This window comes from Triturus cristatus, chromosome 1_1 (assembly GCF_964204655.1).
Source record: "Triturus cristatus chromosome 1_1, aTriCri1.1, whole genome shotgun sequence".
In the NCBI taxonomy this organism is placed as follows: domain Eukaryota; kingdom Metazoa; phylum Chordata; class Amphibia; order Caudata; family Salamandridae; genus Triturus; species Triturus cristatus.
Genome location: NC_140579.1, coordinates 888,521,626 through 888,548,688, shown reverse-complemented (window position 1 = coordinate 888,548,688; position 27,063 = coordinate 888,521,626). Strand labels below are relative to the sequence as shown.

Sequence of the window (27,063 nt, the reverse complement as noted above, 5' to 3'; positions counted from 1 at the left end):
TTTTTACTTGGCTTTATTAGCATGTTCCATGCTGAATATTAAAAGATAAATTACAACTAAGATGTACAACATTATCCGAGAAAAACACATATTTAAACTTGATCAGTGAAACTCGGGGCGGGTCTGAACTTTTTCTTAAAACCAGGATTTGCTTTTGGTTTTCAGTTCAGCACTTGTCATTTTAGCTCCAGGCCCAGCACCGCAGGCAGTATTCACTGTCCTTAATGCACGTTTAGGGAATGAATAGGTGAGTGGTTAAAACGAGTTTCACTGCATGCCCCGAAGTGTGCAGTGTGCCTTCTCTTCTTACCTCACCAACTCTGGGTGTGCAGTAATAGCTTCTCATAAAGCTGACATTTTGGCACTAGTGGGATACTGCCGATTCCCTGCAGCTACGTTACCAAACAATCTGCCTCTCCTTATGGAATAACTATTGAGAGGCGGAATGGTGTAATAATAAAAGTAAACCAGAATATCACCGAGGTCAATCAATCAGAAAAAACTGGAACATCTTCGCAGGGTTGTAAACCGTCTTGTTCCATTTTCCTCTGGCGTTTTCCTTCTCACAAAGTGCCACTTTTAATGCTGTTCATATGTTTGTAAACGTACTTGTGGCATTATGACCAAAAAGACTTGTAGCATTGTGCAGTCACACCGCTGGTTTGTGTTAATTACTCACACTGAAGATCCATTACTAGGTTGTAGGTAAATTGCACTGGCATTAGTGAGTTTTTCTTGTTATATTTAGTTGATATACATAGCAAACTTCACCTTGGGCCAGTCATTCTGTTCATTTCGGACATACTGCCATACAGAAAATGTGCCTAACTATTTGCCTCTTTGTCCGCTGATTTTAGAGGCTTTCCAATTCATGAAAATATTACCAGATGTCTCCACAACCTGGAAAGGAATGTTGAGGCTGCCATTACAAGACTAGGGGGCTTAGTTGCCTCTCCTGAAAAAGTTTTAAAAAAAAAATAATAATAAATAAGCCAAAATATATATATTTTTTTTATTGACTGGAGTTCATTCACCACTTTGTGCACAAGCTACCTATCCCTTTCTATCCTTCATTCTGTCTATTCTGTGCAGCTCTCACCCCTTTCTATTAACCATGCCAAATAATTCCTCTATACAAATGCCCTACACTTCACACATTTCCACACCACACAATTCTATAACTAACAATTCCAATTCAACCCACAAAATTCCACTCCACTCCAAACAAAAACACATGGGTAAAAGACCTTGTTATTTACAAGGCTAATAGCTCAAACTCTCAAATCAGAGACCTATAGCATTGCAAATGCTTGTGTTAAAAGCTGCAGGGAAATGTATAGAAAAACAAAAATCTGGGTTTCTTCATACAAATTTCGTAGTGAAGATGGTTTTGAAATTAGTAGTCAGTTGTAACATTTTTCATCCAAGTTTAGGGCAGAACTTGAATACCCTTAGGTTTTCGAAATGGTGATCAACACAAATTTAAACTGAAGCACCTTAGGTCAGAAAAGCTCAAAGAAGAAGCACCCCTTTAGGTGTAAAGAAATAGCTTCCATTTTGCGTGGACGTTGAAGAGAAGAAATTATAGAATTGATAGGAGTGCTGCTCTGTAATCAGACTAGTTGTGGCAACAAAAAAAAACAAGCATTTGCAATGCAACAGGTCTCGCATTTAAATGAGTTTGAGCTATTGGCATTGTAAATGACAATGCCTTTTATTTATGTTTTGATTTCTGAAACATAAATAAAATTTGTCAATTACAATGCCAATAGCTTAAACTTGTGTTAATGCGAGACCTATTGCATTGCAAATGCTTGTTACCTCATGCTCCATGGCCAGCCTTTTGTCTTTCCATTTCCATTTGCAGTTTTGCCATCTCCACTTCATGTGCTCTTGCAGCACTCCTGTCGGCCATCTCCTCTGGCGACAGGCCTCTGCCAGGCTCAGAAGCACCTTCTGGGGGTATCACCTCCAGCGCATTCTCTGGGAACTTAGATCCGTACCAGGCCCTCAGCGCCTTTGTGTACTGCTCCTTGGTTTTCAATCCAGTTTGGTTAATTCTGTACTTGGAGAGGTATCCTTTCAAAACTTCACTTGTGCACTTCATCAGTGCCCCCTCCTCCCAATCTATGTCATCAACTCCAGAGAATATAGAGGACGCCCTGCCTCCATTGACTGAGCTAGGCATGGTTTCTTAAAGTGGAAATTCTTCAGCAAAACAAAAATCAATACTGTGTGGCTGCGTTATCGGTCTGAACTCACTACGTGGCGTTCACTCAATCACTGTACATGAATCACAAATGCAAATTCAAATCCTCACCGCTGACCACCAATGTTAGAATTGGGCATCTCTAGTTGGCACAGGTATGCACTTGCGACAAGCAGGGACTCTCAATTCTAAGTCAGGATAAGGGGATCACCGTTTCAAATAACCCCTGCTCACCCTTTAGGTAGTGTGGCGCAAGCAGTCAAGACTATTCTCAGGGCGTCATAGGTTAAGGATTTGTGAACACATACAGTAATGCAATGACACACCACAAATGGACACCAGTCAAGGTTATATCAAAAATAGTTCTCTTTATATAAGGCTTAGCAAAAGACCAGAATATCTAATAAAATGACCACAGTATTATTTTAAAGTTCAATGTTCTTGTAAAAAGGCTTAAAATACAAAAATAGGCTTCTTTTAGTCAATTCTGCTTCTTTTCAGGCTTTGTACGGTTCGTACCTGGATGTGCGACTCTTCCGCATTAAAAACAAGGAAAGTACGAGTCAAACAATTATTGCGGACTCCGGGGTCCGTGACGTGCACGCTGCGAACAGAACAAAGTACCTTAAGTTTGTGGGGTCCGCGACAGACAGTGCGGGACAAGTTGATGGGTCCGGGTCGTAGTTCGGCAGCGTATTCAGATGCTGGTCGGGTCACGGCGTTGGTACGGGACCTTCAGGGATACGTGCGGATGGCCCGGATCAGCTTGCAGAGTCCGTGGCGTTCGGCGTTCGAGCCGTACCTTCGGTGCGGATAGGCGGCGACACTTCTCGGTGCCGTACAGCATACGGGGAGGATCGGTGCGATGCGGCGTCTCGGCTCTGAGCACTGCACGGTGCAGTACGTTGGCAGCGTACGGACTGTACCTGTGGGACAACAAAGCTTGGGTCCGGCGTACAGGATTAGGCAGCCAGGGTTGTACGTCTCAAATCGGCGGGGAAGGTTAGGTGCGATGCGGCCGGGAGGGATACGGTGCGTACTAACGCTTTTGAATCAGCGTAGACACACGGTGCCGGGCGGCAAAGACACGGCTTCGCGGCGGATGGGGTACGAGTCGTACTGGGGCCAAATCCAGCGGGAAACAAGCAAGAATTGTCCAGGCAACTCAGTTTTGGAAGGCAGATGAGTACAATGGTCCTGGGACTCAGTTCAGGGGGCAAGCTCTTCTTCCAAGACCATGGAGATTGTTGAAAAACAAAGTGCAAAGTCTCTTTCAGTCTTTTTCTCTCCTTTCTCAGCAAGGCACCAACTGCAGGCCAATCTCCCAGGTTAGGGAAAGTTACTCCTCCTTCAGCTTCTTCCAGGTCCTTCTGGTCAGGCAGAGTTTCTTCGTGGTTCAATCAAGATCTGATTTCTTAGGAGCAGGGCTCCTACATTTCTACCAAGTTTCTTTTGTCTTTACAGGCCAGGGGGGCCTTTGCATAATCCCAGTACAGTTCTTTTCAGTGAGGAGCACTTTGTTGTTGGGACTCTGGCTTCTTCTTTCAGCAGGCAGGGCAGAGACATCAGACGCTCCCCAGGGGGTGGAGCCAGCATTGTGGTGGCAGAGCACTGCCCTATTCAGAGTCAAGGTGCACTCCTCCCACCCATCCTGGTGTAATCTCTCTATTCACCACCTGGCAGCCCCAGCCTGTCTCCTGGAACTTCCCAGCCCTGTCACTCAAGCTACACACAAAGAAGATAGCCCTCCCCTCCAGAGGCGGACTGAAATGGTTAGGCACGCAAAGGCTAACTTTCTAAAAGTAGCATTTGCAAACCCAGGATATTAAAAAAACCTTTACTAAAAGATGTATTTTATTATTCTGAGTTCAGGCATACTAAACACGAATTTCTACCATGCTTCCTGAGCCTGCTAGGATTATAGAGTTATAATCTAGCAGCCCATTCTGGCCTATGGAGAGCAGGTAGCCTTACCATAGTGAAAAACGAAAATGGCTGTAATTTACTATTAGGACATGCCACACACCTCAGGGCATGTCCTACCTTATCCTTACAATGCACCCTGCCCTAGGGCCTACCATAGGGGTGACTAACATGAAGGTAAGGGAAGGTTTAGGGACTGGCAAGTGTGGACACTTGCCCAGTCAGCATGACAGTACTAGACTGCATGCAGGTTCTGCAATGGCAGACCTTAGACACATCTTACCAGGCTTCTTCTGTGGGTGGCACAACCAGTGCTGCAAGCCCACTAGCAGCATTTGGATGTACAAGCCCTTGGCACCCCTGGTGCACTCTACTAGGGACTGATAGTAAACCAAATAAGCCAAACATGGAAGTCAATTCACATAATACATTTTCCCATAGGGAGCACTTGCCCTGTGGCACTGGATGGCAGTGTCACAGGGCCCTGAGCAGCTAACACCAGCACAAAAATACATTGAGGCACAGACAAAAATGGAAGGGTGACCCACGCCAATGGTGCCAGGTCTAACACTGACGCACCAGTGTGTTGCCCCAGGTGCCAGGCACCCGACGCGGATATACTACACATGCTATGGGCATGCACACGCTTGAGGGGATTTCGATACATATGGGCAAATGGTAAAAGACACGACGGGCACCTCTGGTTGGGACACAGTAGAGAGTGGTCTATTAGGACTGCACCGCCACCCGAAAACACAAAGTACTGTATCATTTTGCAGACATGGCTATCTTCATAGCGAAACGTGCCATCACAATGAGATGGAAATCAGATTTCCCCCCTACACTAATCACCTGGCACAAAGAGATGATCGGCTGGGGTGGAACGGAGAGTGCTGTCATTAGACGAGAGGAGCTCCGAGGTGTACGTAAAACACCCATTTCCTTGGAATGGGACCAGATGTTAGAATCACTAAAGGCCACCGATCCTTTTGTGCCCTCCAATACACAAAACACGTCACCCCCTCCGCCGAGCAGTAAAAAAACTTGAGTCCACACGGAACTATGCCGCTCCTTACGCAATTCACTAGAAATGTTTGAAAACACAATACCTTATACAAGGTAATCCAAGGTATGAAATATACAATCCCGGCCAGAGTTACAAGACATACGGGTGAGCAGAGGAGAGGGGGGGGGCGGGCACTTTGGGAAAGTTAGTTTTTCTTTTTTGCTCTGATTCTCATGTATTTGAAATCCTAGGAACTGTACAAATATAACAGTTACTGTCAATGGTAGAGATGCAATGCATATGCATGACAACAGCTGCCAAAACGTGCATAGAACAGATCAAATGTAAGATCCTAAAGATATTGTTAACATGCACACTTTGAAATGTTATAAAAATACCCCATTGGTTAAAATAATGCAAGATTACGATACATTATGTAAAGTCAAAGGAGTTCCTTCCAATACCACCAATAACCTTTTCTAAATGGATTTGTGCAGTGCATTTACATTCCATAACTTAGCTATGCAAGTTCTACTATGGTGCGACACGCCTCAGTATAACAGAAGGAAGGCAGAGGACACAACAGCGTTACAGAGAATATAAAATTGTAAAAGGGAACAGCGGGTGGTCTGAAAAGCACCTGATTGGACTGGGGTGGCCTAGGACAAGACAAGACGATCGAAAGGTGCCATCTTGGGTGCAATGGATATTTAGGAGATGTGAGACTTGACTAACAGTGCAAACGATGTACATAAATCCATCTTTCTTCCAGATTTTTGGCTACACTTGGCAGCCCTCCATTTACTTCAGCACAGAAGGACTGCAGAGATATGTACCAGACTCTATCTTTTGAGGTCAATAAACAAAGACAATGGCGAAGTGGAGGGAATATTTTATTTAAGAAATAAGAGAAAAGTTAGCCTGTGGTGGTGCACTGCATATGCTGTAGAGTAATTTTCGCAAAATAACTCAATAGCAATGACCTACGAAATTACTCATGGGGCTGCAAGGATGAAACTGTATAGGATTTATAAAAAAAAAAAATAGGAAAAATCACAGACTGAGGAAAGGATACAGGACAATATGCTTACTGGCAATAGAAGAAAACTCTACACTGCAAGGACCGACTTAGGAGTCGTTATTAAAGCCGCAGAGCTAGAATATGCCCTACACAGAAAAAAGAAGAAGAAAAAAAAAAACTTAGGAGAAACTTAACCCACATGGATACTCAAACACCCACAGGAACCAAGTCCAGCAACAAATCTCACTGAACTGAAGACAACCACTCACTCATGGAACTACCACTACCAGACATTAAATCTCAGCTGAAACAAAGGCCAGCATATACTTTACACAGTTAGTGCTAACCACTCACTGAATAAAATACGACAATTTTCCACAACAAATGTGTTCAAAGAATATCTCAGCCAAAATCACATAGGATTATTTACCAGGTTAGGCAGTCAACTACCCTCCGGTACATCCTGAACATACTTTCACCTTCATGCTTCCTTTAACTCTCCTGAACAGTAATATCAGTCCTAGCCATAAGGTGCTCCATTTCTTGTCTAGAAGATCCTGGTCCCTCTCAGAGCTTTAAAGCTGACCCCCTCCCTCCCCCCCACCCCAAGTTACACAGATATCTGGATTGAAGTAATACTAAGGTGTGGGTGACTGAGAGCATACAGGTTAGGAACAATATTAGGTACAACAAACTCACAGGGAACCTGGGGGTGTTGTACGAATATCTACAAAGGGCACCAAGCTTCAAACCACATGCTTTAAGTATCCTACTTCTTTTGCAGTAGGAATCTGTATTAGAGTCACAGGCTGTGCCCAGATTACAAGGTAGTATGCTTCTTACATGGGTACCTCTGTGAGACTTCTCGCTCTCTGAATATGCAATCAGGAAAAGCCCCCCCCCCTCCCCCCCAAAAAAAAATCCAGGTCTGCTCTTTGTAGGCCTCCCAGAGAGGTATATTATCACAGCACAACCATTGTGGGTTGTATTCAATGTCATGGACTTGGACAGTACTCTTACAGCGACTCAAGGCAGTGGACAGGTGTATGCGTCATGTGTATGTCCGAGAGTCTGGGTTCCTCGTGAGGGGGACATAAATAGTGTGAGAAGTTGGCCTGGTATATGCTGTTCACTAGTTATAGTGGGCACCTTGCACCAGTCCAAACAACGCTTATTGATAATTAGGTTTAAGACAACCTTTATTGAAAGCTATCCTAGTGGTAGCTATGGAGAGCAGCAAGGCACACAATAATACAGTTCTAAAACGACAATAAATAGCACAATATACAATGGGCCCCAGGGGGAGATCAAACCATACATTAAGAAAGTGGTATAAGCATCACGACTTGACAAGACAGTGCCTAGAGCATGTAAAATCGCTGGGACCCCAAGGAACCACCCAAGGAAGTGACACAGGGGACCCACGGGGGATGCGTGCAGTGTGAAAACACAGCCGCGAGCTCCGTACAATCCTATGGGGAAGTCGTGGTTGGAATTTTAGAGTTTAAGGATACTTAGGAGAGGACTTGGAGCAAACCTCTTTTAGACTTAGAAGGTTCTAAGGCCAGCACCCACGTGAGCACCGGAGTACTCGTGTTACCTAACCCAGAAAAGCCAGGTGCATAGGTGTCAAATGGTGTCGGGAATCTTTGATGTCGTCACTGGAGAGTTGCTGCAAAGTGCTGCTGCCGTGGAAAAGAGAAGTGTCCGGTGTGATCCAAGCCTGGAAAGAACCTGAAAGCAGAGGGGACAGAGTCTGGGTCACTTGCCAGTGACCAGGGGCACGATAGACGAATGCCCATCGATGTCAGGTGTTTTAGGTGCAATGAGGTGAAGCTCGACTCCACTGCCACGGAGACCAGGAGGCGTCGACGACGACCACTGTCTGCAGGCGAGCTGTCCCACGAAGGATGTCGAGTGCTGGGGTTCAGTGTCCGGATTAGAGACCAACAAGCCTTGGCAACGGCAACCCACGCGGTGAATAAAACTGCTTCGGTGTGCACCAGCAAGGTCCTGTGGCCTCCCCAAGCGATGGAGAGTCAGAGCACGTCTGGAGCAACCAGGTAAGCCTGTTGAAAGTTAAAGTAGCCTTCTCAGGGACCCACAGGTCGACGGACAAGGGATCGCGAAGGGACCTCGAGAGGAATCACTAAATACCAGCCCACGGGTCACTTGAGGAGGGTAGGCCAGTAATCTTCGGTGGAATCACTGCTCAGGGTCTGGACTATGAGTAGCCCAAAGCACAGCCTCAGGGATCGCCAAGAAGCATATGCTGCTTGTTAGACCTGTCAGCCCTTTGGGTGGTCCCTCCTCATCATTATTTATTTTGTCCCACTTCTGCCTCAAACCCTGTTATAATTTTTCCTTTTTGGGAACCACCAGACTTTTTAGTGTTGATGCAGGGTCAGGGAGCCATTTTCCCTACCCCTGGAACTTCTGTCTGAGGGCCTGAGACACAAAATGGTGGCCACCCATTGTCACCTGTGACATAACCAGAACTCACTGGAGGTTTTCTAGAACCTCCTGGAACATTCTAGAATCCTGTGATAGTGGGAGGCAGTTTAGAATGTTGGGAGGCCATCTCAGAGTGGCAGTTGGCAACTGAGTGGAGAAGAGAGAGGACAGAGATAGAAGGAGGTCGGAGTAAGGCAGCAGAGGTGGAAACCAGTGCTTGGAGTGGGGTCCAGAAACCCACCCTTGATGCTAGTCCCTACTGACCAAGCCCAGCCTAAAGCCCTGTGTGGGACCAAGACCAGAAGAACCATCTTAAGGAACGGAACATTTGGAACAGGCCTTAAAGAGGAAGAACAGCAAGCTCCTGACCTGTTCAGCGATGTCCTCCTGGAGTCCTGACGTCGAGAAGCCTGGAGACCTGGGGCCTGAGGTAGAGAAGCGGCGCTGACAGAAAGCAGACGTCGTACCCGGAGCCGCCAGAGGTCGAGTGAGGGTGCCGACAGAGGTCGTGGAGAGGCACCGGAGGTCGAGTAGGGAGTCACCTGAGGTCGAGGTGAGGCGTCGACGGGGGAGTGAAGTCCGCCCACCGGAGTCGCCGGAAACGGAGGTGAAGCGCGCCGGAGGTCGGGAGTGGAGATCGCACTCCGGAGACACCCGGAAGTGGGGAGACCGTGTCCCTGAGACGCCGGAAGGCGACATCGAGTCGAGACCGCCCAGCGACATCGAGTCGAGACCGCCCAGCGACATCGAGTCGAGACCGCCCAGCGACATCGAGTCGAGGCCGTCCAACGACATCGATCCGGAGCCGCCTCACGGCGTCGACACGGCGCCGAGCGGAGCCGATCGTCGAGGAAGGGACAGTAAGTGGTAGAGGCGGCGTCTGAGGCCCCGTGGAGCCCTAAAAGACCATCCTAGGGGTTAAAGGGGTGTTAGGACCAGCCTGGGAGTGCCAGGGGTGAACTGAGACTGGTACAGTGACCTCCGTAAAGGGCTGTGTAGTTTGGAGGGCCAGATCTTTAGGTTACCCTTGTTCTGCCTCAGCTTAGGCCCCAGCCTTGACCAATCTAGGTGGGACACCCCCATGCCATCCAAATGACCATAAGCTGTGTATGGGCAAAGTAAGACCAAGTGACCTCATGAAAATGATCTGATCTGTAATTGTCATTGATTGTTTTACCTTATTTATTGAAGGTGCTTTATTTATTGTCTTCCACTAATTTATTCTTGCACTGTATTTATTGTCTGACTGTATTTATTTGCCGTCTGTATTTATTGCACATCTATTTATTCTTTGCTTAATGATGACCTGAACCTATTTGTTGAAATTCCGAAGTAGCATTGTTTATTTGACCTGCTCTTTTAAAGGAAAATCCTATTGTATTGTATTTATGATGTGAAGCCTGCAACTAAGAGAAAATAAGATAAAGACATATATATTTTCATCTTGACTTCCATAATTTTTACGGTGTAGTGTCGTTTTTGGAACGGATGAACGCATGGTTATTGTGAGGGTGTGACGTACGCTTAACATGGTGCCTGACCCCCAACCGCTCGAGCCAAGCTACCACTGTGCTGGGAACCTGGTGACTGCTAACCCGGTTGCCCGGTTTCCAACACTGCTTCAAATATGCACGGTGTCCAGGGGTTCGGGATGCACGGTCCCCACGAGGGGTTTGGATCTCAGGGTTGCTGAGAGCACGGATCGGCCTCTGGGAAGCTTGGAAACCCACCTCCTGTGTTGCAAAGTCTTCGGAGCCCTTCAGGAGCTGCGTAGTTGCAAACCGGACAGATGTGTCTTTGGTGCCTGCCTTGCAGGGGAGTAACTCCTTTACTCCAAGGGAGATTCTTCGGTCATCCAACGTCGTGTAGATAGTAGAATTTCTGGGATTCTGTAGCAGAGTTTCTTCCGGGTAAATCTAAAGTCCTGTAGTCAGGGGTTCATACTTTATACCCAAGGAAGGGGTGGGACAAACTCTGGGGACCCACCTATGGGAGGGTCAGGACAGAGGGGTGGCTACACTCATATCCTTTGTCCAGTTTCGCGACAGAGCAGGGGCTGGTAGCCCCTGCAACCAGTTTGAGCTGTACTAATCACAGGGACACCAAATGTGCCCCCAGTGCAGACATCAAAGCACTCTTGGAGTGCACCCACCCAGCCCCAAAACACTAAAGCCTGTCTGGGAGGTGGTCACAGCTCCCAGTGACAGGAAACATTGTCCAGGCCTGCCCTTCTGGAGTTTCGTCCAGCAGCAGGAGGGCAGACTCGTGTCTGTGGCTAGCAGCATCCATTTTGTGATGCCAGGGTTCTGTTAAGCTGGTACCGGTGAAGTCCTCTAGTAGGGTGGAATCATACCTCCCCCGCCAGTTACCGGCAGGCAGGGAGGTATGATTCCAAGGTGTTTGACACCAAACACGACATGTTTCCATGCAGCCATTCCAAAGTTAGCATTTACCGCAAGGTTATAATGCACTTAAGAGTATATGGTTTGGCTGCATCACAAACAACCCCAGAATAAAGGTTCCGAAGGCTGAAGAGGGGCTCTGCTCCTGCATGGGCACCCTCTCACATAAAACCCAGCACCCTGTTTTCAGGATTGATAAGGCCTGCCATAGGGGTGACTGATAGGTTTATATGTACGGTGATATGGATAGATATAGGGAACCTATATCTGAGTAAGGGATGCATACACCACCTTACACAGGCTGCTGTAGCAGACCTGTGGTGTCATTTTAAATGGTGTCCCAGGGGTGGCATAATACATGCTGCAGCCCCTGAGAGGCCTCTGGAGTACCCATTAACTGGGTATATAGTTTACCATATACTAGGGACTTATAAGGGTACCCCAGAATCCAATCTGTGGTGTACCTAAAGTACATGCAATCAATTTAGAGAGGAAGCAGCTAGGCTGGGGCCCTGGATAGCAGGGTCCCAGCCAGGCTAAGGTCGAAAAACAGTGAAACATCAGCAAAAAGTGGGGGGTAACCATAAGAAGCAGATCCTACTCTCCTACAGATAGGAGGTAAAAATTCAATCCTTAGGGTTTGCTGGTCAAAAACAATATTTCAAACCTGGTTTAGGTCATACACACCTGTGACAACTGATTGGGGTAATTAATCGTTTGGTACTGAACATTCAAATATATAACAGCAAGTAACTTGTTCTCCCAACAGATAGGGTGTGCCTTGTGGTTTTCTCTGCTCATTCCCAGCCTCCTACAAAGAAACTGATTGCAGTAGCTGGGTAATACTTCTTACCTGGCCCTCTTTTGTCCCAGCCACAGATCATGGTTCCCATGGACAACCCCATGCCTTTGTACTGGTATACCATGTTGGCAAGTAACTTTGAGGCGGCTGCCACAGATATACGTTCCTTGTTGCGAAGTTCATAGATCCGACATTGCCGCGCCAGCAGGGGCTCCCAGAAGCAGCAGTCAGCGGCTCCACCTGCCATAGTGCCCAGCAGATAGGGATTGATCTCAATGACTTTCTTCACAGTCTGCGAGGCAATGTAGGAGCCAGCTGTTGCACGGGAGTCCACAGCCACAATCACGCCATGGAGGAACTGAAGAGAAACAAAACAGTGCCATGAGCATACAAAGCAACGATGCACGAAGGCTGCAGCTCTTCTAACAGAGGATGCTACAGTAAAGTGTTATAGCGCTAGGAGTCAATGTAACTAATACTATAATCCAATGTAGTCTGTATTAACCATAGGGAGCAAAGGGGGTATCAGAACAGCAAGGATTTGAGGCGGATATCTGTGGGTCACAGAGACCTCAGCAAACCGTTCTTAATTTTAAAAAAATTTTTTATTTGAAATGTGAATCTCTTTTCAAACTCATTCCAAATTCTTCTTCCGTACTGCAAGTTTTAATATAATAAATTACTCTTCCTGATGTGTAACTAACTGATGCCTTCTGGTGTTTTACATATAACTCATTAGATTCTATACTCTTCACCAGACTGATTAGGAAACAAGCTTGCACTATACTTTGTTTTTGACAATGCTTTCTTTACAACAGTTCTGAACTAATGTAGAGAAGTGTAGGTAGTGCCCAGGGTCAAGGAAGCAAGAGACACACAAATGATGGCCCTAATGCAGAACAAATCAAGCATTCACCACCAGTCAAGAGATCTGAGTTAAATCCATTGTTCACTATACCACCTCAGTTTAGACCCAGTCATATGCATATCAGTCTTGACCCTGCTCATCATGGAACAGTCCAGCCCGAACTGCCAAGCAAAGTCATCCCTGAACCAGAAAAAAGCATCCTGGGACCAGTTTCGGGGTGGTCTTATTTCTTCCAATATTGGATTCATTTTGTTCTTAATTTTGCTACTGTGGATATATTGATGGTTCAAGTTACTGTTTTAGTATTACATTCCGGGTTACCACATGGAATATTATAGGGTTAGGCAACCCTATTAAAAAGGCAAAGGATTCCATCTAATTTAGCTAAACTAAAAACAGATATTGTGTTGCTTCAAGAATCGCATCTTTCTGAACTTGAGGCTAGCAAGTTAAAAAGATGGTGGGTAGGTAATGTGTTTGCTTCTTCAGCTTTAGGGGAAAAAACAGAGTATGGATTCTTTGCCACAAAAAGTTGCATGTTACAGTTGTTAACCAAGAATCTGATACTGAAGGTCAATGGATCATTGTAAAACTACTTGTTGATAACATACCTTTAACTATTTTTAATATATTTCGGTCCAATCTCTGTCGACAATACTTTTTGGTTCAAAATTTCTGATAAACTGCCTTTTTGTGATGAGTGTATTATATTTGGTGGCAACTGCAATCAAATTCATGATCCCATACTGGATAGCCATTCGACAGTCTAGCCACACTATAATGCACTCACAATTCAAATCCAAAATACAATGCAAATCATTAGTTGATATTTGGCCGTTGTGTCACCTGATCTCCGGGAATACACTTTTAGCTCAGCTCAGCACCACCTACTATCCTGTATAGATGATCTTTTTCTCAGTAAATCTTTAGCCCACTAAGCCCTTCAGTCTGACAAAGGATCAAATTTAATAACGGATCATGCACCAGTAGATATGGATCTTGACCTTATACACTTCTCACCGCATGCAGGTAGACGGCACTTTAATAACTCTCTACTTTTGGATTCCAAGTTCAAAGTCCAATTTGAAGCTCCTGCTTCCGAATTTTTTCTACACTACAACTAACTTTTTTTGCAATGATTTGGAATTCCTTTAAGGCGGCGTCAAGAGGTTTTATAATGTTGTCTTGCAAAAGAAACAAATCTATGAATGCTTAATCTAACAATTACTTGAGAAAATTAAAAAATTAGTATATGCCTATGATCACTCCAAAAATAAGTCCTCTTTACAAAATCTTACAGACGCCAAACTCCCCGCTAACAGGTTACCCACGAATGCTGCTTCCTCCTTTTTATTGAAAAGCAGTGCTCGTTATTAGGGGTCAAAATAAAACTGAGAAATTGCTGGCCAACTATTTCAAAATAAGAAGACAGAACTAAAATAGAATCCTTGCAAAGCAATACGGGGATTACTCTTTAAGGACAAGGATAGCTTAAATTAGTTTGTCTCTTTTTATACAAATGTATATTCTATAGAAACACAAACGTTGCAATCAGATGTGTTCAAATACTTTCAAACACTTACATCTCCTCCCTCACACCATATTGATTTTGATTCATTAGGGGCTGATATCTCTTTTAGAAATTAGTCAGGCAGTTCTGTGCTACGCAAAGGGAAAGCCCCTGGGCCAGATGCTTTACTATTGAATTTTATAGCCATTTTGGGAAACTTCTTCCCAAATTTTTACTTTTTATTTATTTCTTTAGTTGCTAAGGGTGCCTCTCAAGGCTCTTCCAAGTTGTCATGATCTGCCATCAAAAAGACAAAGTCCTTTCCCTGTGGAAGAATTATCGGCCCATCTCTTTAGTCAATACTGACTAAATTCTTGCATAGATTTTGGCACTACACATTGACCCTGTTCTGCCCTAACTCATAGGCCCGGAACAATCCGGCTTTGTTAAAGGCCGGTTAGCCTCTGACAATTCCATAGTCTTTTTAAACATCTTAAGCAAGGCTTCCACATTAGACCATCCTATTTCTGCTATTGCTTAGGATACAGAAAAGCTTTTGATACGATTGGCTGGGATTTTAGGTTTCTAGCGTTAAAATGGATTGGTTTCCCGCCCAAATTGGTTGCTTTAATTTCTTTGCTATAAAAAGGCCCTAAAGCTACAATTTTTGTTAATGGTATGCTTGCAGACTATTTTCCTTTATTCAGAGGTGTATGCCAAGGTTATACTTTATCACTTTTGTATGTCATTTCACTTGAACCCTTGCTAACCAAAATCCACAAGATGCTCGTATTTCAGGTTTCCAAATTGGATCTCACAGAGTTAAAATGTAAATTTATGCTGATGACATTCTCCTGTATTGCTCCAATCCTACAACCTCCCTGCATCCTTTTCTTCAACAAGTTGACACTTTTCCCCTTATCCGGGTATCGACTAAATACTGATAAATGTGAGGCATTACCTTTAAATGTTTTATGTAATAAGCAACTTTTTGAACACATAGGTTTTGCAGGGCAACCCTCCAAAATAAAGTACCTAGGATTGTGGTTTTCAAAGACGGTTACAGAAACTTCGAAACTGCGTTTCGACTACAAAAACAAAACAATACTATCGCGCGCTGGCAACCCCTCCTCCTCTCCTGGTGGGGCAGAGTTTATTCTACTAAAATGATGCTCACTCCCTTGATATTATAAGTCATTGCTATGATTTTGTTCTCATTCCTGGGTACTAATTTAAGAAAGTAGATTATCTCTTAACAAAACTCCTTGGGAAAGGCAGGGCCCCACATATAGCTTTGTCTGTCCTCTTTAAAAAAGTATAAATTTAACGGGGGCTTAAAATTCCGGATTTCAAAAACTACCATTATGCTTTCTCTTTGAAACAAGCTGCCCGATGGCGCTCCTCTGAAGTCCCCTTACATACCCCTTTGTGGCTGCAATTAGAAAAATCTCTTATTTCCCCTTTAGTTTTAAAGAAGTTCTTTCTTTAACAATATATTTCTCAAATACGCTGTCCAAATATTTCCACTCCTGTAAACCCAGATTTGACGCCTCTTCTACCATCGTCATACCATTTGGTTGCTACCTATAAACAACAACCCATTTGGCATAATAAGTCGCTACGAATGGTTCGATTTTTTGGAAGACTTGGCGAGCCAAAGGTTTGCGCTGGATATCGCAATGTCTCGCTGATGGTCAACCTTTGTCCTCTTCTGATCCCCAAACTAAATTTTCACAGCCATCCGCTGTCAGAACACAATGTGAATATTTTTGCATCTCCCTCTACTAATATCTTCGCACACTGCCAATTACCTCCTGCCCCACCCCTCTATTTCTACTACACCTTTGCCATTTTTAGATAATTGCCCATCTGCTTCTGCTATATACAAATCCTTACAATGGTCTTTGGACAGAGCCAAATCAAAGACTGAACTGGCCTGAGAATGGGATTTAATGCAATGTTGATCTATTACCGTATTGGATAAGTTATGGCTTAAGCTACACAAAACTACGAGTACTGCATATACTAAGCAGACCCTCTACTTTGACCATCATCATCTGTTATTTACCCCAGTGACTCTAGCATCCTTTTCTCCAGCTACACCCTCTACTTGTTGGGTCTTGTTTATGCTGAACTGCTGATTTAAAGCGAGTGTTGTTTTACTACCCTCCTATTCAGCAGTTTTGGGAATTGGTCTGGACTCAAATTAATAAGATTTTTAAAATGACTATTTCATTTTCCTCAATGAATATCATTTTAGGTACCTGGTCACCCCAGTAGCCGCACCCCTCCAAATTATAAGTGTCTACATTCATTGTTAGCTGTTGCTTTTCACCGAACATTAATCTGAAAACTAGCCCAAAATGTCACTTTCAGGTCCTGGTGGTACGCTATTTGTTTTCATCGTGGATTAGATACTAACTCCGTTTCTCCTGTATCTCTAGCTATAAAGCAGGACCCCTTATCGCTTCCATTAACTATTTACCTATCCCATTCGACCTCATCTAATAAAAATATCACTGTATCAGATGAAGTAGGAAAGCCACCATGAATAACATAATGCAGTTGCATATTGTTCCCTTTCCCTCCTGTCCCCACCCCCTTTACTCCAATTTCATCTTTGTCCAGTGTGGTATTTATTGAGCGTATGTATACAAACTGTTTACAATTCCGCATGTATTGCATTTTATGCTTGCGGTTGTCACCTTTATTTTTTGTTAATAGGACTTACTCTAATTATTGTATTGCTGTTCTTTGTTGCTCTTTATAAACAACCCAAATTTAGTACAGAGTGGGCAGATAAATAATGAGCAATGGAGGGAGCAAGATGACGGGGAGAGAGAGAGAATGGAGGGAGAGAGGCGGAGGAAGAGATATGGAAAAGGAAAAGCAAAACAGAAGGAAATACCAAAGTAAACAGAATGCACTAATGGATAAAACCTCAGGTGGCTGCTCACAATTAACATTATCTTGGGAAAACATGATGTCAGCAGTATCATGGAACACGAAAATGGAGGATTTCAACAATTGATTAAACCACATTTGGTGGAATGTGGCCGGCATAGTCAAATCTTGTGCTGCCAATTCCCCCTCACTGTAATATCGTTTCAAGCATACGTAAACAAACAGTTGGCCACCAGTTTCAAGTAACTTGTTGAGCATGTTAAACACTAAAGTTCCTGAAATTAAAAATAATTTTTAAAATGTTAGTCCGCTTTTTTTTTTTTTTAATATGCTTTTTCAAAATAAGCAAAGAGTACATCAACATTACTACAATCAGTGCCACATACATTTGCTCGGTTTAAATTATCTGTGCAATAATATATCAACCAGTGGATATATCGAATGCACACATCCATTAAAGCCGACCACCTGCGGACCACCGCCATCTATCCCGTTTCCAAGCCAGATAGCAGATATGTAACAAGAGGACCTCAGATGTCTCTTGACCTTGAGGGCTGCAGGAGTTCATCTGCATTTAGTTCTAGTTGGTCACTGCAATACGCCAATTCAGAGAGCTACTGTCGCATAGTAGGCACTGCTCTTTTGCCCCTGTGCAGAGCAACCCTCCGTTTTACCAGCAACAGGGCTACTGCCACAAACATACAAAGCCCTTCACCAGACCCAGTAAACATAGTTCGGGGCTAAAGTCCATCGGTTGCAGCACCATTGCCACAACAGCCACTGTGATTTGATTCCAGAAGTTCCTGACAGAGACGCACCCCCACGCCAGATGCAGAAAGTCTGCGCCTGGTTTGCCACAGCATAAACAGCTCGCATCCCATATCCCACCTGACAGGTGTGTAGTACATTTGGTGTAGATACTTGGAAGTGTATGATGCACAAATTACAGTTGAATGTAAGCATATTCATTTGAGTACAGTAAAACTCCAAATCGACCAATTCCAAAGGCTATCGGTCTGCGCCGCATTATATAATTTAGTGGTGCTGTGGCCACCCAACCAGGGCCCATCAATCCACTTCCAATAGGCCAATCAAGCATATCTAGACACCAACTGTCAAGATGTCAGACTTTTTTTTTACCAATGTTAACCCCTTCATGAGCAATCCGAGCTCCTCTTTAAATGCTGATTTTGTGAAAATGGCAAACAGATTCCAATCAACAACAAAGAGCCTGCTTTTTGAGTAAAGTTCTACTGTTTTGCCAAATTTGGTGCAATTCCGCTCAGCCATTCTTTCTGGAACTGAGAACAAACTCCTCAATGGGGAAACCACACTCTCGTGAACACCCCCCCCCACCCTTCTTCTTGGCCACTGCTTCACGGATCGGCACAAAACTTGTAATGAAGGTACCAAAACGGATGAAGTTTTTTAACTGGAAAATCTCAGGCAGATTCATCAGATGGTACCAAACCTATTAACCCCTTGTGTGCCACGCCCTTTCCCCGCCCTGTGCCGGGCGTTGCATTAGCGGGCGGGGTTCATGACGAGCTGGACTCGTCATGGGCACAGCGCAACCGCGGCCCATGACGAGTCCAGCTCGTCATGGGCACAGAAGGGGTTAAAGAAACAAAAAAGGTCTTTCAAATGGAAACTCTGAACTATAACTGTAATGTCCTATTACTTACCGGTAATCTTCATTACTCCTGGTCCCGTAGTCCTCGTCCCATTCCTTACAAAGTGGAGATTACTATCTCCGCGACAGAAAAAAAGAACAGGAGCATGCTGGGATACCTAACCCACTCCCTCCCGCTGGGAGTACATAAGCGGTACCAGCCCAGCATGCAGCCTGAAAATACCAAGCCAACAACCGGAAGGCCGGCCGCCAGGGAGGGAGGGAGGGAAGTAAGGAATGGGACGAGGACTACGGGACCAGGAGTAATGAAGATTACCGGTAAGTAATAGGACATTACCCCCAGGTCCCTCCGTCCTCGTCCCATTCCTTACAAAGTGGAGAATACCAAAGCAGAGAACCCGGCCTACCGGAACCCCACCAAAGCCAGGGTCACCAGACCGAGAAAAACGGACCCCAACAGAAGCAATAGGGAGCCCACAAGAAAAGCAGGCAGGAGAACACAACCAGCCATGCCTCCAACCAAGCCGAAAAGAACCCAGACCCCAAAAGAAGCAGGGGACTAGCTAGAAAGGACCGCAAACGAACACAAGACCCCCCAGGAAAGCCCGAAGGAGGCCCCGCACTCAGAAGCAAGACCCAAGGAAACCCCCAGAGGGGCAGAAAGAGAAACCACCACCCCTAACCACCAGGGAAAGGGAACCCCGGAGAAGCGGAAGCGCCCCAAAGGAGCAATCCAACCAGGAAGGACAAACAACCCGGGAGAAAAACCACCAAGGGAGAAGCCCACAGCCCCAGGCAGCACCAAGCAGCTGCAGCAAATGGGACAAAACAGCACAACCAGGCCCAACGCAGAGCACCCGAGAGCATGACGCACAGGGAGACACGCCAAAGACCCAGGAAGGAACATAGTAGGGCAAGCCAGAGAGCGAACCCCCCAGAACAGAGAAGAAGGCGACCCACAGCCGGACCAATCCACAAACACCACACCAAGAGGCGAGGGGAATGAAGAGGAGAACGAAGAGGCACGTCAAACACGGAAAACACCGAGCGCGACCATTCACAGGACCAACCCCAACACATCAGGAGAAGACACCCGCAGAGCCTCAAAGACCGAAGAGGAAAGGACAGAAGGCCCAGGCCAAAAGGCAGGAAGACAAGCCGTCAACCCCAGCAGAGACACCGGAAGGCCGCAGCCAAGGCCGCCACGTCGGGAGAAAAAAACCCGGTCACAGGAACCAGTCAAAAGGCCAGGACCGAGGCAACCAAAGGCAGGAGACACAGGGACACGAACCCAGGAACCCACCTAAGCAAGGCCAGGGAGAGCAACAAGCGCCACCCAAAGCAGACTCCACACACGGTCAGCGAACAGCCAGGAGAGAACAACCAAGGGCCGAACACAGAATCGGGGAAAGAAACCCCAGAACCGGAAAGGAGAAACCCCCACCAACCAAGAGCCGACCCATAGGTCAGGAGGACACCAAGGAACCTCCTAAGGCGTACCCCAAAAAGGGCGAAACAGGAACGACCAACAAGGAGGCCAACAGCCCAACAACGCAGGCAGCCCAGAAGACCCAAGAAGCCAACCGGACAACGGACAAGCCAGCCAGCCCGGAGGCCCCAAATTGGAGCAGCAGAACCCGAAAGGAGAGGCAAAGGGTCAACCGACCCAAACCCAAAAACCCCAAACAAGAAGGGACCAGGGACCGGCACCAAAGCACGCCAAGCCACCAAGAGAGGAGAAGCAGCCGGGGAACAGAGAGGCAGACCGGCAAGCCACAACTGGCAACCAACACAGAGGTCACAGCACACCAGCCAGGCGCAAAGGAGCAGCTCAGGAAAGAACACAGGACCAACCCGGCACCCAGACCAACAGGGCCAGAACCACCGGCCAGCAAGAGGCCAAAAAGAGGCCCAAAGCACCAGAGAACGAGCGGCCAGGGAAGAACCCAGGCAGGGACCCAGGCAGGGAACCCGCAAAGGAAGGCCCAAAAACAAGGACCGGAGGGAGGAAACACATCAGCACCCTGGAACACCCCCGGCACCCCCAAACCAAAGGAGAGGAGCCCGGAGAAACCAAAGGCGCACAACCCCCAGGGGGAGCGGGCACACACCCAAAAAGGGAAGAACAAAGCACGCAGAGCCAGCAAGAGCAACGGCCAGAGACACCACAGGCCGAAAGCAGGCCGTACGGGAGCGAGAAACCCCCAAGCCCAAGGAAAAGGCCCACAAGGTGAAAACCAGAGCCCCAGGACCCAGGCAAAGCCAACCACCAGCACAAGGCCGAAAAGAGGAGCGGGGACGTAGCAACGTGGCCCACACACTACGGGAGGCTAGACCACAACCGGCAGTCCCACCAACAAAACCACTGGCCAAGCCCAAGATAAGGCACGGCGAGGAGGACATCGGGAGCGGTACCCAAAGCCTGAAAGAAGGGCACAGGGCAACCCGAACCCATAAACAGGGAGAGGCCCAGAAGCAGTGCACCCAAGAAACAAGGAACCACCCAGGCAGAAGCCAAGGAAGACCCACAACCCCCAGCCACCACAGGAGGCAAAGGAGCGGCAGCGAGAGGCAAACGACCGCAAGCCACAAAGAAGAGACACGAGGGGAAAGGAAACCGCAACAGGAAACCAAACCCCATCAGTCAACCCAGCGCACCACAACACAGCATCAGGCAAGAGGGAAGAGGCAAGCAGCAACACCAGCCAGAAAGCCCACCAGGAAAGCCCTGGAGTCAACAGCCAACCAAGGCCAAGACCCACCGGAACAGAGGGAAGGCACAACAGCCCCTTCCCCCCCCCCCCCCGAGAACCCAAGAAACAGGGAGTCCGGAAGCAACAAGGACCCAGATGCAGGATGCAAGAAGCAACCCAGCCAAACACAAGCAGAGGCCAAGCGCAAAGTGGAGGATCCTCAGACGGGGGAACACCGGGGGCCACAGGCCCACCCCCCCCGACCACAACCAGCACGAAGTACACCCACAGGGAACCTGCCGGGGAAGGAGCCCACCAACCCAGGCAGGAAGATACGCCGGAGGGCAGGAGAGAGCGGACGCAAGGGCACCGGCGTGCCCAGCTGCAACACCAAGACAGGAGCAGGCGCCAGCAGGGAGGGAAGGCCACAGGTCAGGAAACCCCACACGTTGAAGCTCAGAGCACCGGACAGGCACAGGGGGGCAGAAAAAAACAAGGCACCCCGAGCACGGGCCACACCAACACCCCTGGAAGGACGCAAGAAGCGCCCAGCAGCCCGAGCCGCAGGCAGGCACCCAGACAGGCACGCACCAGGGCTGGCCATAAAAGAACAGCTGAAGAATCCGTGCGAACAGACAACCAAGCACCAACCAGGGGGAAACAGAAGCACGCAGGGCAGGAAGGCAGGAAGCCCACAGGACAGAGGAACGAACCAGGACGAACCTCACCAGAAATTGAAAATAGCCCAGGGGAGCAGAAGCGAGCACAGGGGAACGGGGGACAGCCACAGCACCCGCCCGCCCCGGCACACCCCCAGCAGTGGAAAACAGGGAGCCAAGGCCGCAGGCCAGCACAGCAGAAGAGCGCAGCACATGGAAGAAGAAAAACGGCACCCACCAGGGGGACAGGCCAACCCCATAAAACAGAGACCGTCCCCCAACCCCTCCGCCCAGACGCCATTCAGCAACAAGCGTCGAGCAAGCGGAAACAAGGAGCTTTAAAGATGAGTGAGAAACTTTGCCACCTTATGCCACTCTGACAGAGTGTGCGGGACTCGAACCCTTGTCCTGTGAGACCCTTTACAACCGTAGGAACAAGACTCACCATTGAGCTATAGCTCCTGATGACAGGGAACCCAGAACCGGAGGAGGAAGCACCCCCCCCCGCAGCATCGGGAAGCAAGGCAGGGACACAGCGCAGAAATCCATGCAACGCCCCCAACCCAGCAAGCAGGAACAGGGAGCGCCAGAAGCCAGCACGGACAAACCCCAACAGGAATCAACCAGCAAACGGTGAGACCAGAGGACGCCAGGCCCCAGAGTAAAAAATCGCCAGGCAGCAAGCACGGCGAGAATACCCCCGAAGCAGCCAAGCAAGACCCCCAGCCAAGACCGCCGAAGCAGCCCACCGTGCACAGCCAGACCCAGCAGGCAAAGCACAGAGACAGAGGAACAAGCATGGAAGAAATCGGAACCGCTATGCGGTACTCACCACAGGGGCAGGAAGAGCACACCAAAAGCGCCCTGCCCCCAAGACCCAGCCCAGGCGCCCTCCAAGACACCAGCGCCGGGCGAGGAAGAGAGCTGCAGCCACCGAACAGACATTGACCCCCATCAAGCATCGTCCCTGCACCAACCTCAGGAACAGCAGGGGCACTGGTAGGAAAGGAGGCGAGCAGCACACCAAGGGAGACCAGGAGCACCGCCCGGCGCAGCCCCTGGGCTCCCATCTCATCCACAGCAGCGCGTCTTCCAGCCAGGCCAAGCCGTAGGAGGACGCGCGCGGTAACCCGGAAGGAATCCGGACATCCGGCGCCCCAGCCGCAAAGGGCCGGGCGCCAATCAACGCGACTCCCAGCAAGCCCAGCAGGCCAGGAGACGCGGAAGAGGATGTCGAGGACAGCCCAGCAGCCCCACGAGACATCCAACGAAGAAATCACAGGTAAGATCAGCACGTCCTAATCTGTCGGAAGACAGAAAAAAAGAACAGGCTGCATGCTGGGCTGGTACCGCTTATGTACTCCCAGCGGGAGGGAGTGGGTTAGGTATCCCAGCATGCTCCTGTTCTTTTTTTCTGTCGCGGAGATAGTAATCTCCACTTTGTAAGGAATGGGACGAGGACGGAGGGACCTGGGGGTAATAATCTGTTATATCTTTGTAAGAGACCAGAATGTCATCTACCACAGTGAAGTTAGTCGGTGGCTAAATTTGGCAAACCAACTGTCCCAAGCATACATACCAATAGACCCGATTCAGGTAAGAAACTCCCGATTTTTGAAGCAAAAAAAATGACTTTAATTTGTGTTTACATAGCACCTACTACCCCTGATGAGGCGTTGGCGTCTACCGCTTCAAAGAGACTATGCTGCAATGCAACCGAATGTGGGGGAAAACATGACCCCTATTTTTAGTCAAAATCTCCCACTTTCCAGCAGTCGGAAAATGTTGCCATGTATGTCCATGCTGTAGTGGGCAGAATAAAAATGTGAACTACGCAAAAACATATGGATGGATGGATGAAGGCTGGCTGAAAGATATTCAACGTAATATAGAATATGTGTAATTTTTGTAAAGCTAAAGGGCCTTTGCTAACGCCCGACTACGAAAACAATCTGATGTAAATACTTACTTGGCTGTATTACGTTAGACCTTCCTTTGTGTCCTTTCCCTCCTATCGCTCTAGAAGCTTTAGTGTGTTCTCAGAGTGTTATCTATCAAGGTGTATTCCATGCTTGGCAGTTATGTGTCTGGTCAGCTGGAGAGTGGTTGCTGTTTGCTGTTGTACCGAATAAATCAAGTAGGAACAAAAAGAGAGCGAGGAAAAAGAAAACTTGTCCTCTTCCCCAATGACTTTAGCAAAACAAAATGGACAAGTTTTTGGTGATTCAAAGCAAACGTTTTTTGCTATCACCTTATGGAAAACTTGAAAGGAGAGAGCACAACTGTTGTGGAAAAAAACCCTCACCCACCTACCTAGTAGGTGGCATGCTTCATCATTGGGGCCCAACTGGATTGCCTAGTACAATCCAGCTGTGCTACGACGCCTGGATTACAGCGGAGCAGGATATTGAAGTTGTGCAGAGAGTGACGTGCTATGTGAGATGTAACTATAGGTTAAAAAAGTCTCTGAGAAATGCCCTTTTTGAAAAAAAACTTTTATTAGAAGGGTCCCAGGACTAATGTTAAAAGGTTGAGCGGGATATATAGTTAGGAATATTATTTTCCTGATATCCCTTGTAAATAAGGTCAACTAGTTTCAGCCTTCTGGATGGTTCTAGAGGCTTTCGTCAGGACCAGAAAAAGGTGAATGGCCATAAAAACAAGGTGAACAAGCGGACCCGATCGCCGTCCTAGGTACCTCGGACCTTACTTTCCCTGACAAATAAATGGTCAAGAGGGGATTTTTACGTCGATCGGTTACCAGAGGCATAACTACCTCTATACCCAAGTACTCTCAAACGGAGATACTGTGAGTACATTGTCACTACACTCACAGCACACTTTAGGGTGTGTGCTGATATTTACACTTGGCCTACACCTTGTTTTTATGGCCATTCACCTTTTTCTGGTCCTGACGAAAGCCTCTAGAACCATCCAGAAGGCTGAAACTAGTTGACCTTATTTACAAAGGATATCAGGAAAATAATATTCCTAACTATATATCCCGCTCAACCTTTTAACATTAGTCCTGGGACCCTTCTAATAAAAGTTTTTTTCAAAAAGGGCATTTCTCAGAGACTTTTTTAACCTATAGTTACATCTCACATAGCACGTCACTCTCTGCACAACTTCAATATCCTGCTCCGCTGTAATCCAGGCGTCGTAGCACAGCTGGATTGTACTAGGCAATCCAGTTGGGCCCCAATGATGAAGCATGCCACCTACTAGGTAGGTGGGTGAGGGGTTTTTTCCACAACAGTTGTGCTCTCTCCTTTCAAGTTTTCCATAAGGTGATAGCAAAAAACGTTTGCTTTGAATCACCAAAAACTTGTCCATTTCGTACCGAATAAATCCACACCTGCTTACCTGTAGACGACCATCGTGTCCCTGACGTCTTCATTTACTTCACAATCCATACTCGTGTACCTACTACCGTGGAAACTCGACATGTTGGCATGTCTATGGACTTGGTTAGTGGTCCGGCGCTTCCGGTATGTGCTCCAACTTTCCCGATTGCTAACTTGAGCCTCAACTGCACTTCGCAGCAGTATTACTCCCTGGAAAATAATAGGCAATCTAGGAAATACTTCCCTGCACCCCTACCTCACCTAGATACGGTGAAACGCTTGTGGCGTCGCCTCATCCTTTTATTGTCATCTCTAAATGACATAGTTACCTTGAAAGCAAGGGTGGTTGTCCCGTGCTCCATCTCCAATCCTAGTGGGGTCTCGATATCGCCTCCAGGCTTGACTGCGAAATTCAACCCCTTATCGGAGGCTCTCTCCAGGGGTCCCAACGGCTCATGAAGCCCCCAACTCCCGGCACTTCGAACAATATTAGCAAGCGCCATCTTCTCTGGGGTACAGTGGCTGACAGCGCTATGCGCAAGTGCGACTTCACCCAATGACTTAATACGAGGTGATCGCCATCCTTACTGAGGGCAGTAATGGCGATGACGTCAAGGCATCGCTAGGAATCCGGCTTCGTCATCTTAACTAATGGCATTGTAAGTGGCTTCATGTCTTTTGCCTGTATGTAAAAAAAACGCCATATTTTCAGGGCATAACGGAGCAGTCGCCGTCTCATTACAACGCTGACTCACGGCGCGCGCCATCTTGTTTGAGGGCATGACCATGACGTGACTAATTTTTTTGGGCAGTTTTTAGGTCTCGCCTGAGCCAGCGCTTTAGCGCTGCTCTCGCGAGAGCTTTTGTAAAAGGGGGATTTGGAAGTGCAAACTAGTGCTTTCAGGCCGCCAACTACAGTGCATGTGCGCCGGGCGCGCGCACCATTTGGCAGCCTGCTGATCACTTTCACGGCCGCTTTGATGTTCTCAGTGAGCCGCGCGGCCACTGAGAACATCAAAGCGGCCGTGAAAGTGCACACCATTTGCCACCCCCTCCCTTATCCCACTTCCTGCTTGTTACTGCTTTCTGACTTTACGCTCCTGTTGTTGTTTTAATTGTAAAACATATGTTTATATAGTTTTGGACACCACAGGGCTTTAATTTTAACAACACGGCGCCCGCTTTCAGGGACACTGCGCTCAGATCAGTCTTGTTCCCCCGCGGGCGCTGCGGGGGAGGGGCATTGCTGCTTGGTGCATTTAGCTTCACTTCCTCACAGTTCACCATTTCGGCATGTCGAGGGTCCGTGGGTGGAGCAGGTTATGGATGTAAGTGCGCCCGGTAAGACCGCAGCACTGCGGTTCTTGGTATTCTCGCATTCCCTCAAAATATTTTGTCATGCAATTCAGAGTGCCAGTACTTGCTTGAATTACTGTGCCATCTCGCTTTGCACCAATACTAATAATGTCTGTTGTTCTGCGGCTCTGTGAACATGCCCAGGGCCGAGGAGAGCAGAGGTCTTGGGTTATCAGTCGTTTACGAGTCACAGACTTCTGTGGCTGGAAGCTTTTGACCCAGCTTTACTTTAATATTCATGGCAGTTTTGGCAGCTTCTTTTCCCCTCCCCTCCTC

At 47.4% G+C, this 27,063-nt stretch overlaps 1 protein-coding gene across 1 annotated transcript in view; it reads right to left on the bottom strand.

Annotated features, from left to right (window-relative positions):
* Window positions 1-25,934, bottom strand: part of PSMB5 (proteasome 20S subunit beta 5) — a 47,183-nt gene extending 21,249 nt beyond the window's left edge. Inside the window, exons 1-2 of the mRNA XM_085599738.1 lie at window positions 25,761-25,934; window positions 11,869-12,175 (exon numbers count right to left, since the gene is read on the bottom strand). Of these exons, the coding sequence (XP_085455864.1) occupies window positions 11,869-12,175; window positions 25,761-25,934 (481 nt within the window). The remainder of the gene's footprint in view (window positions 1-11,868; window positions 12,176-25,760) is intronic.
* Between the last annotated feature and the right edge of the window lie 1,129 nt (window positions 25,935-27,063).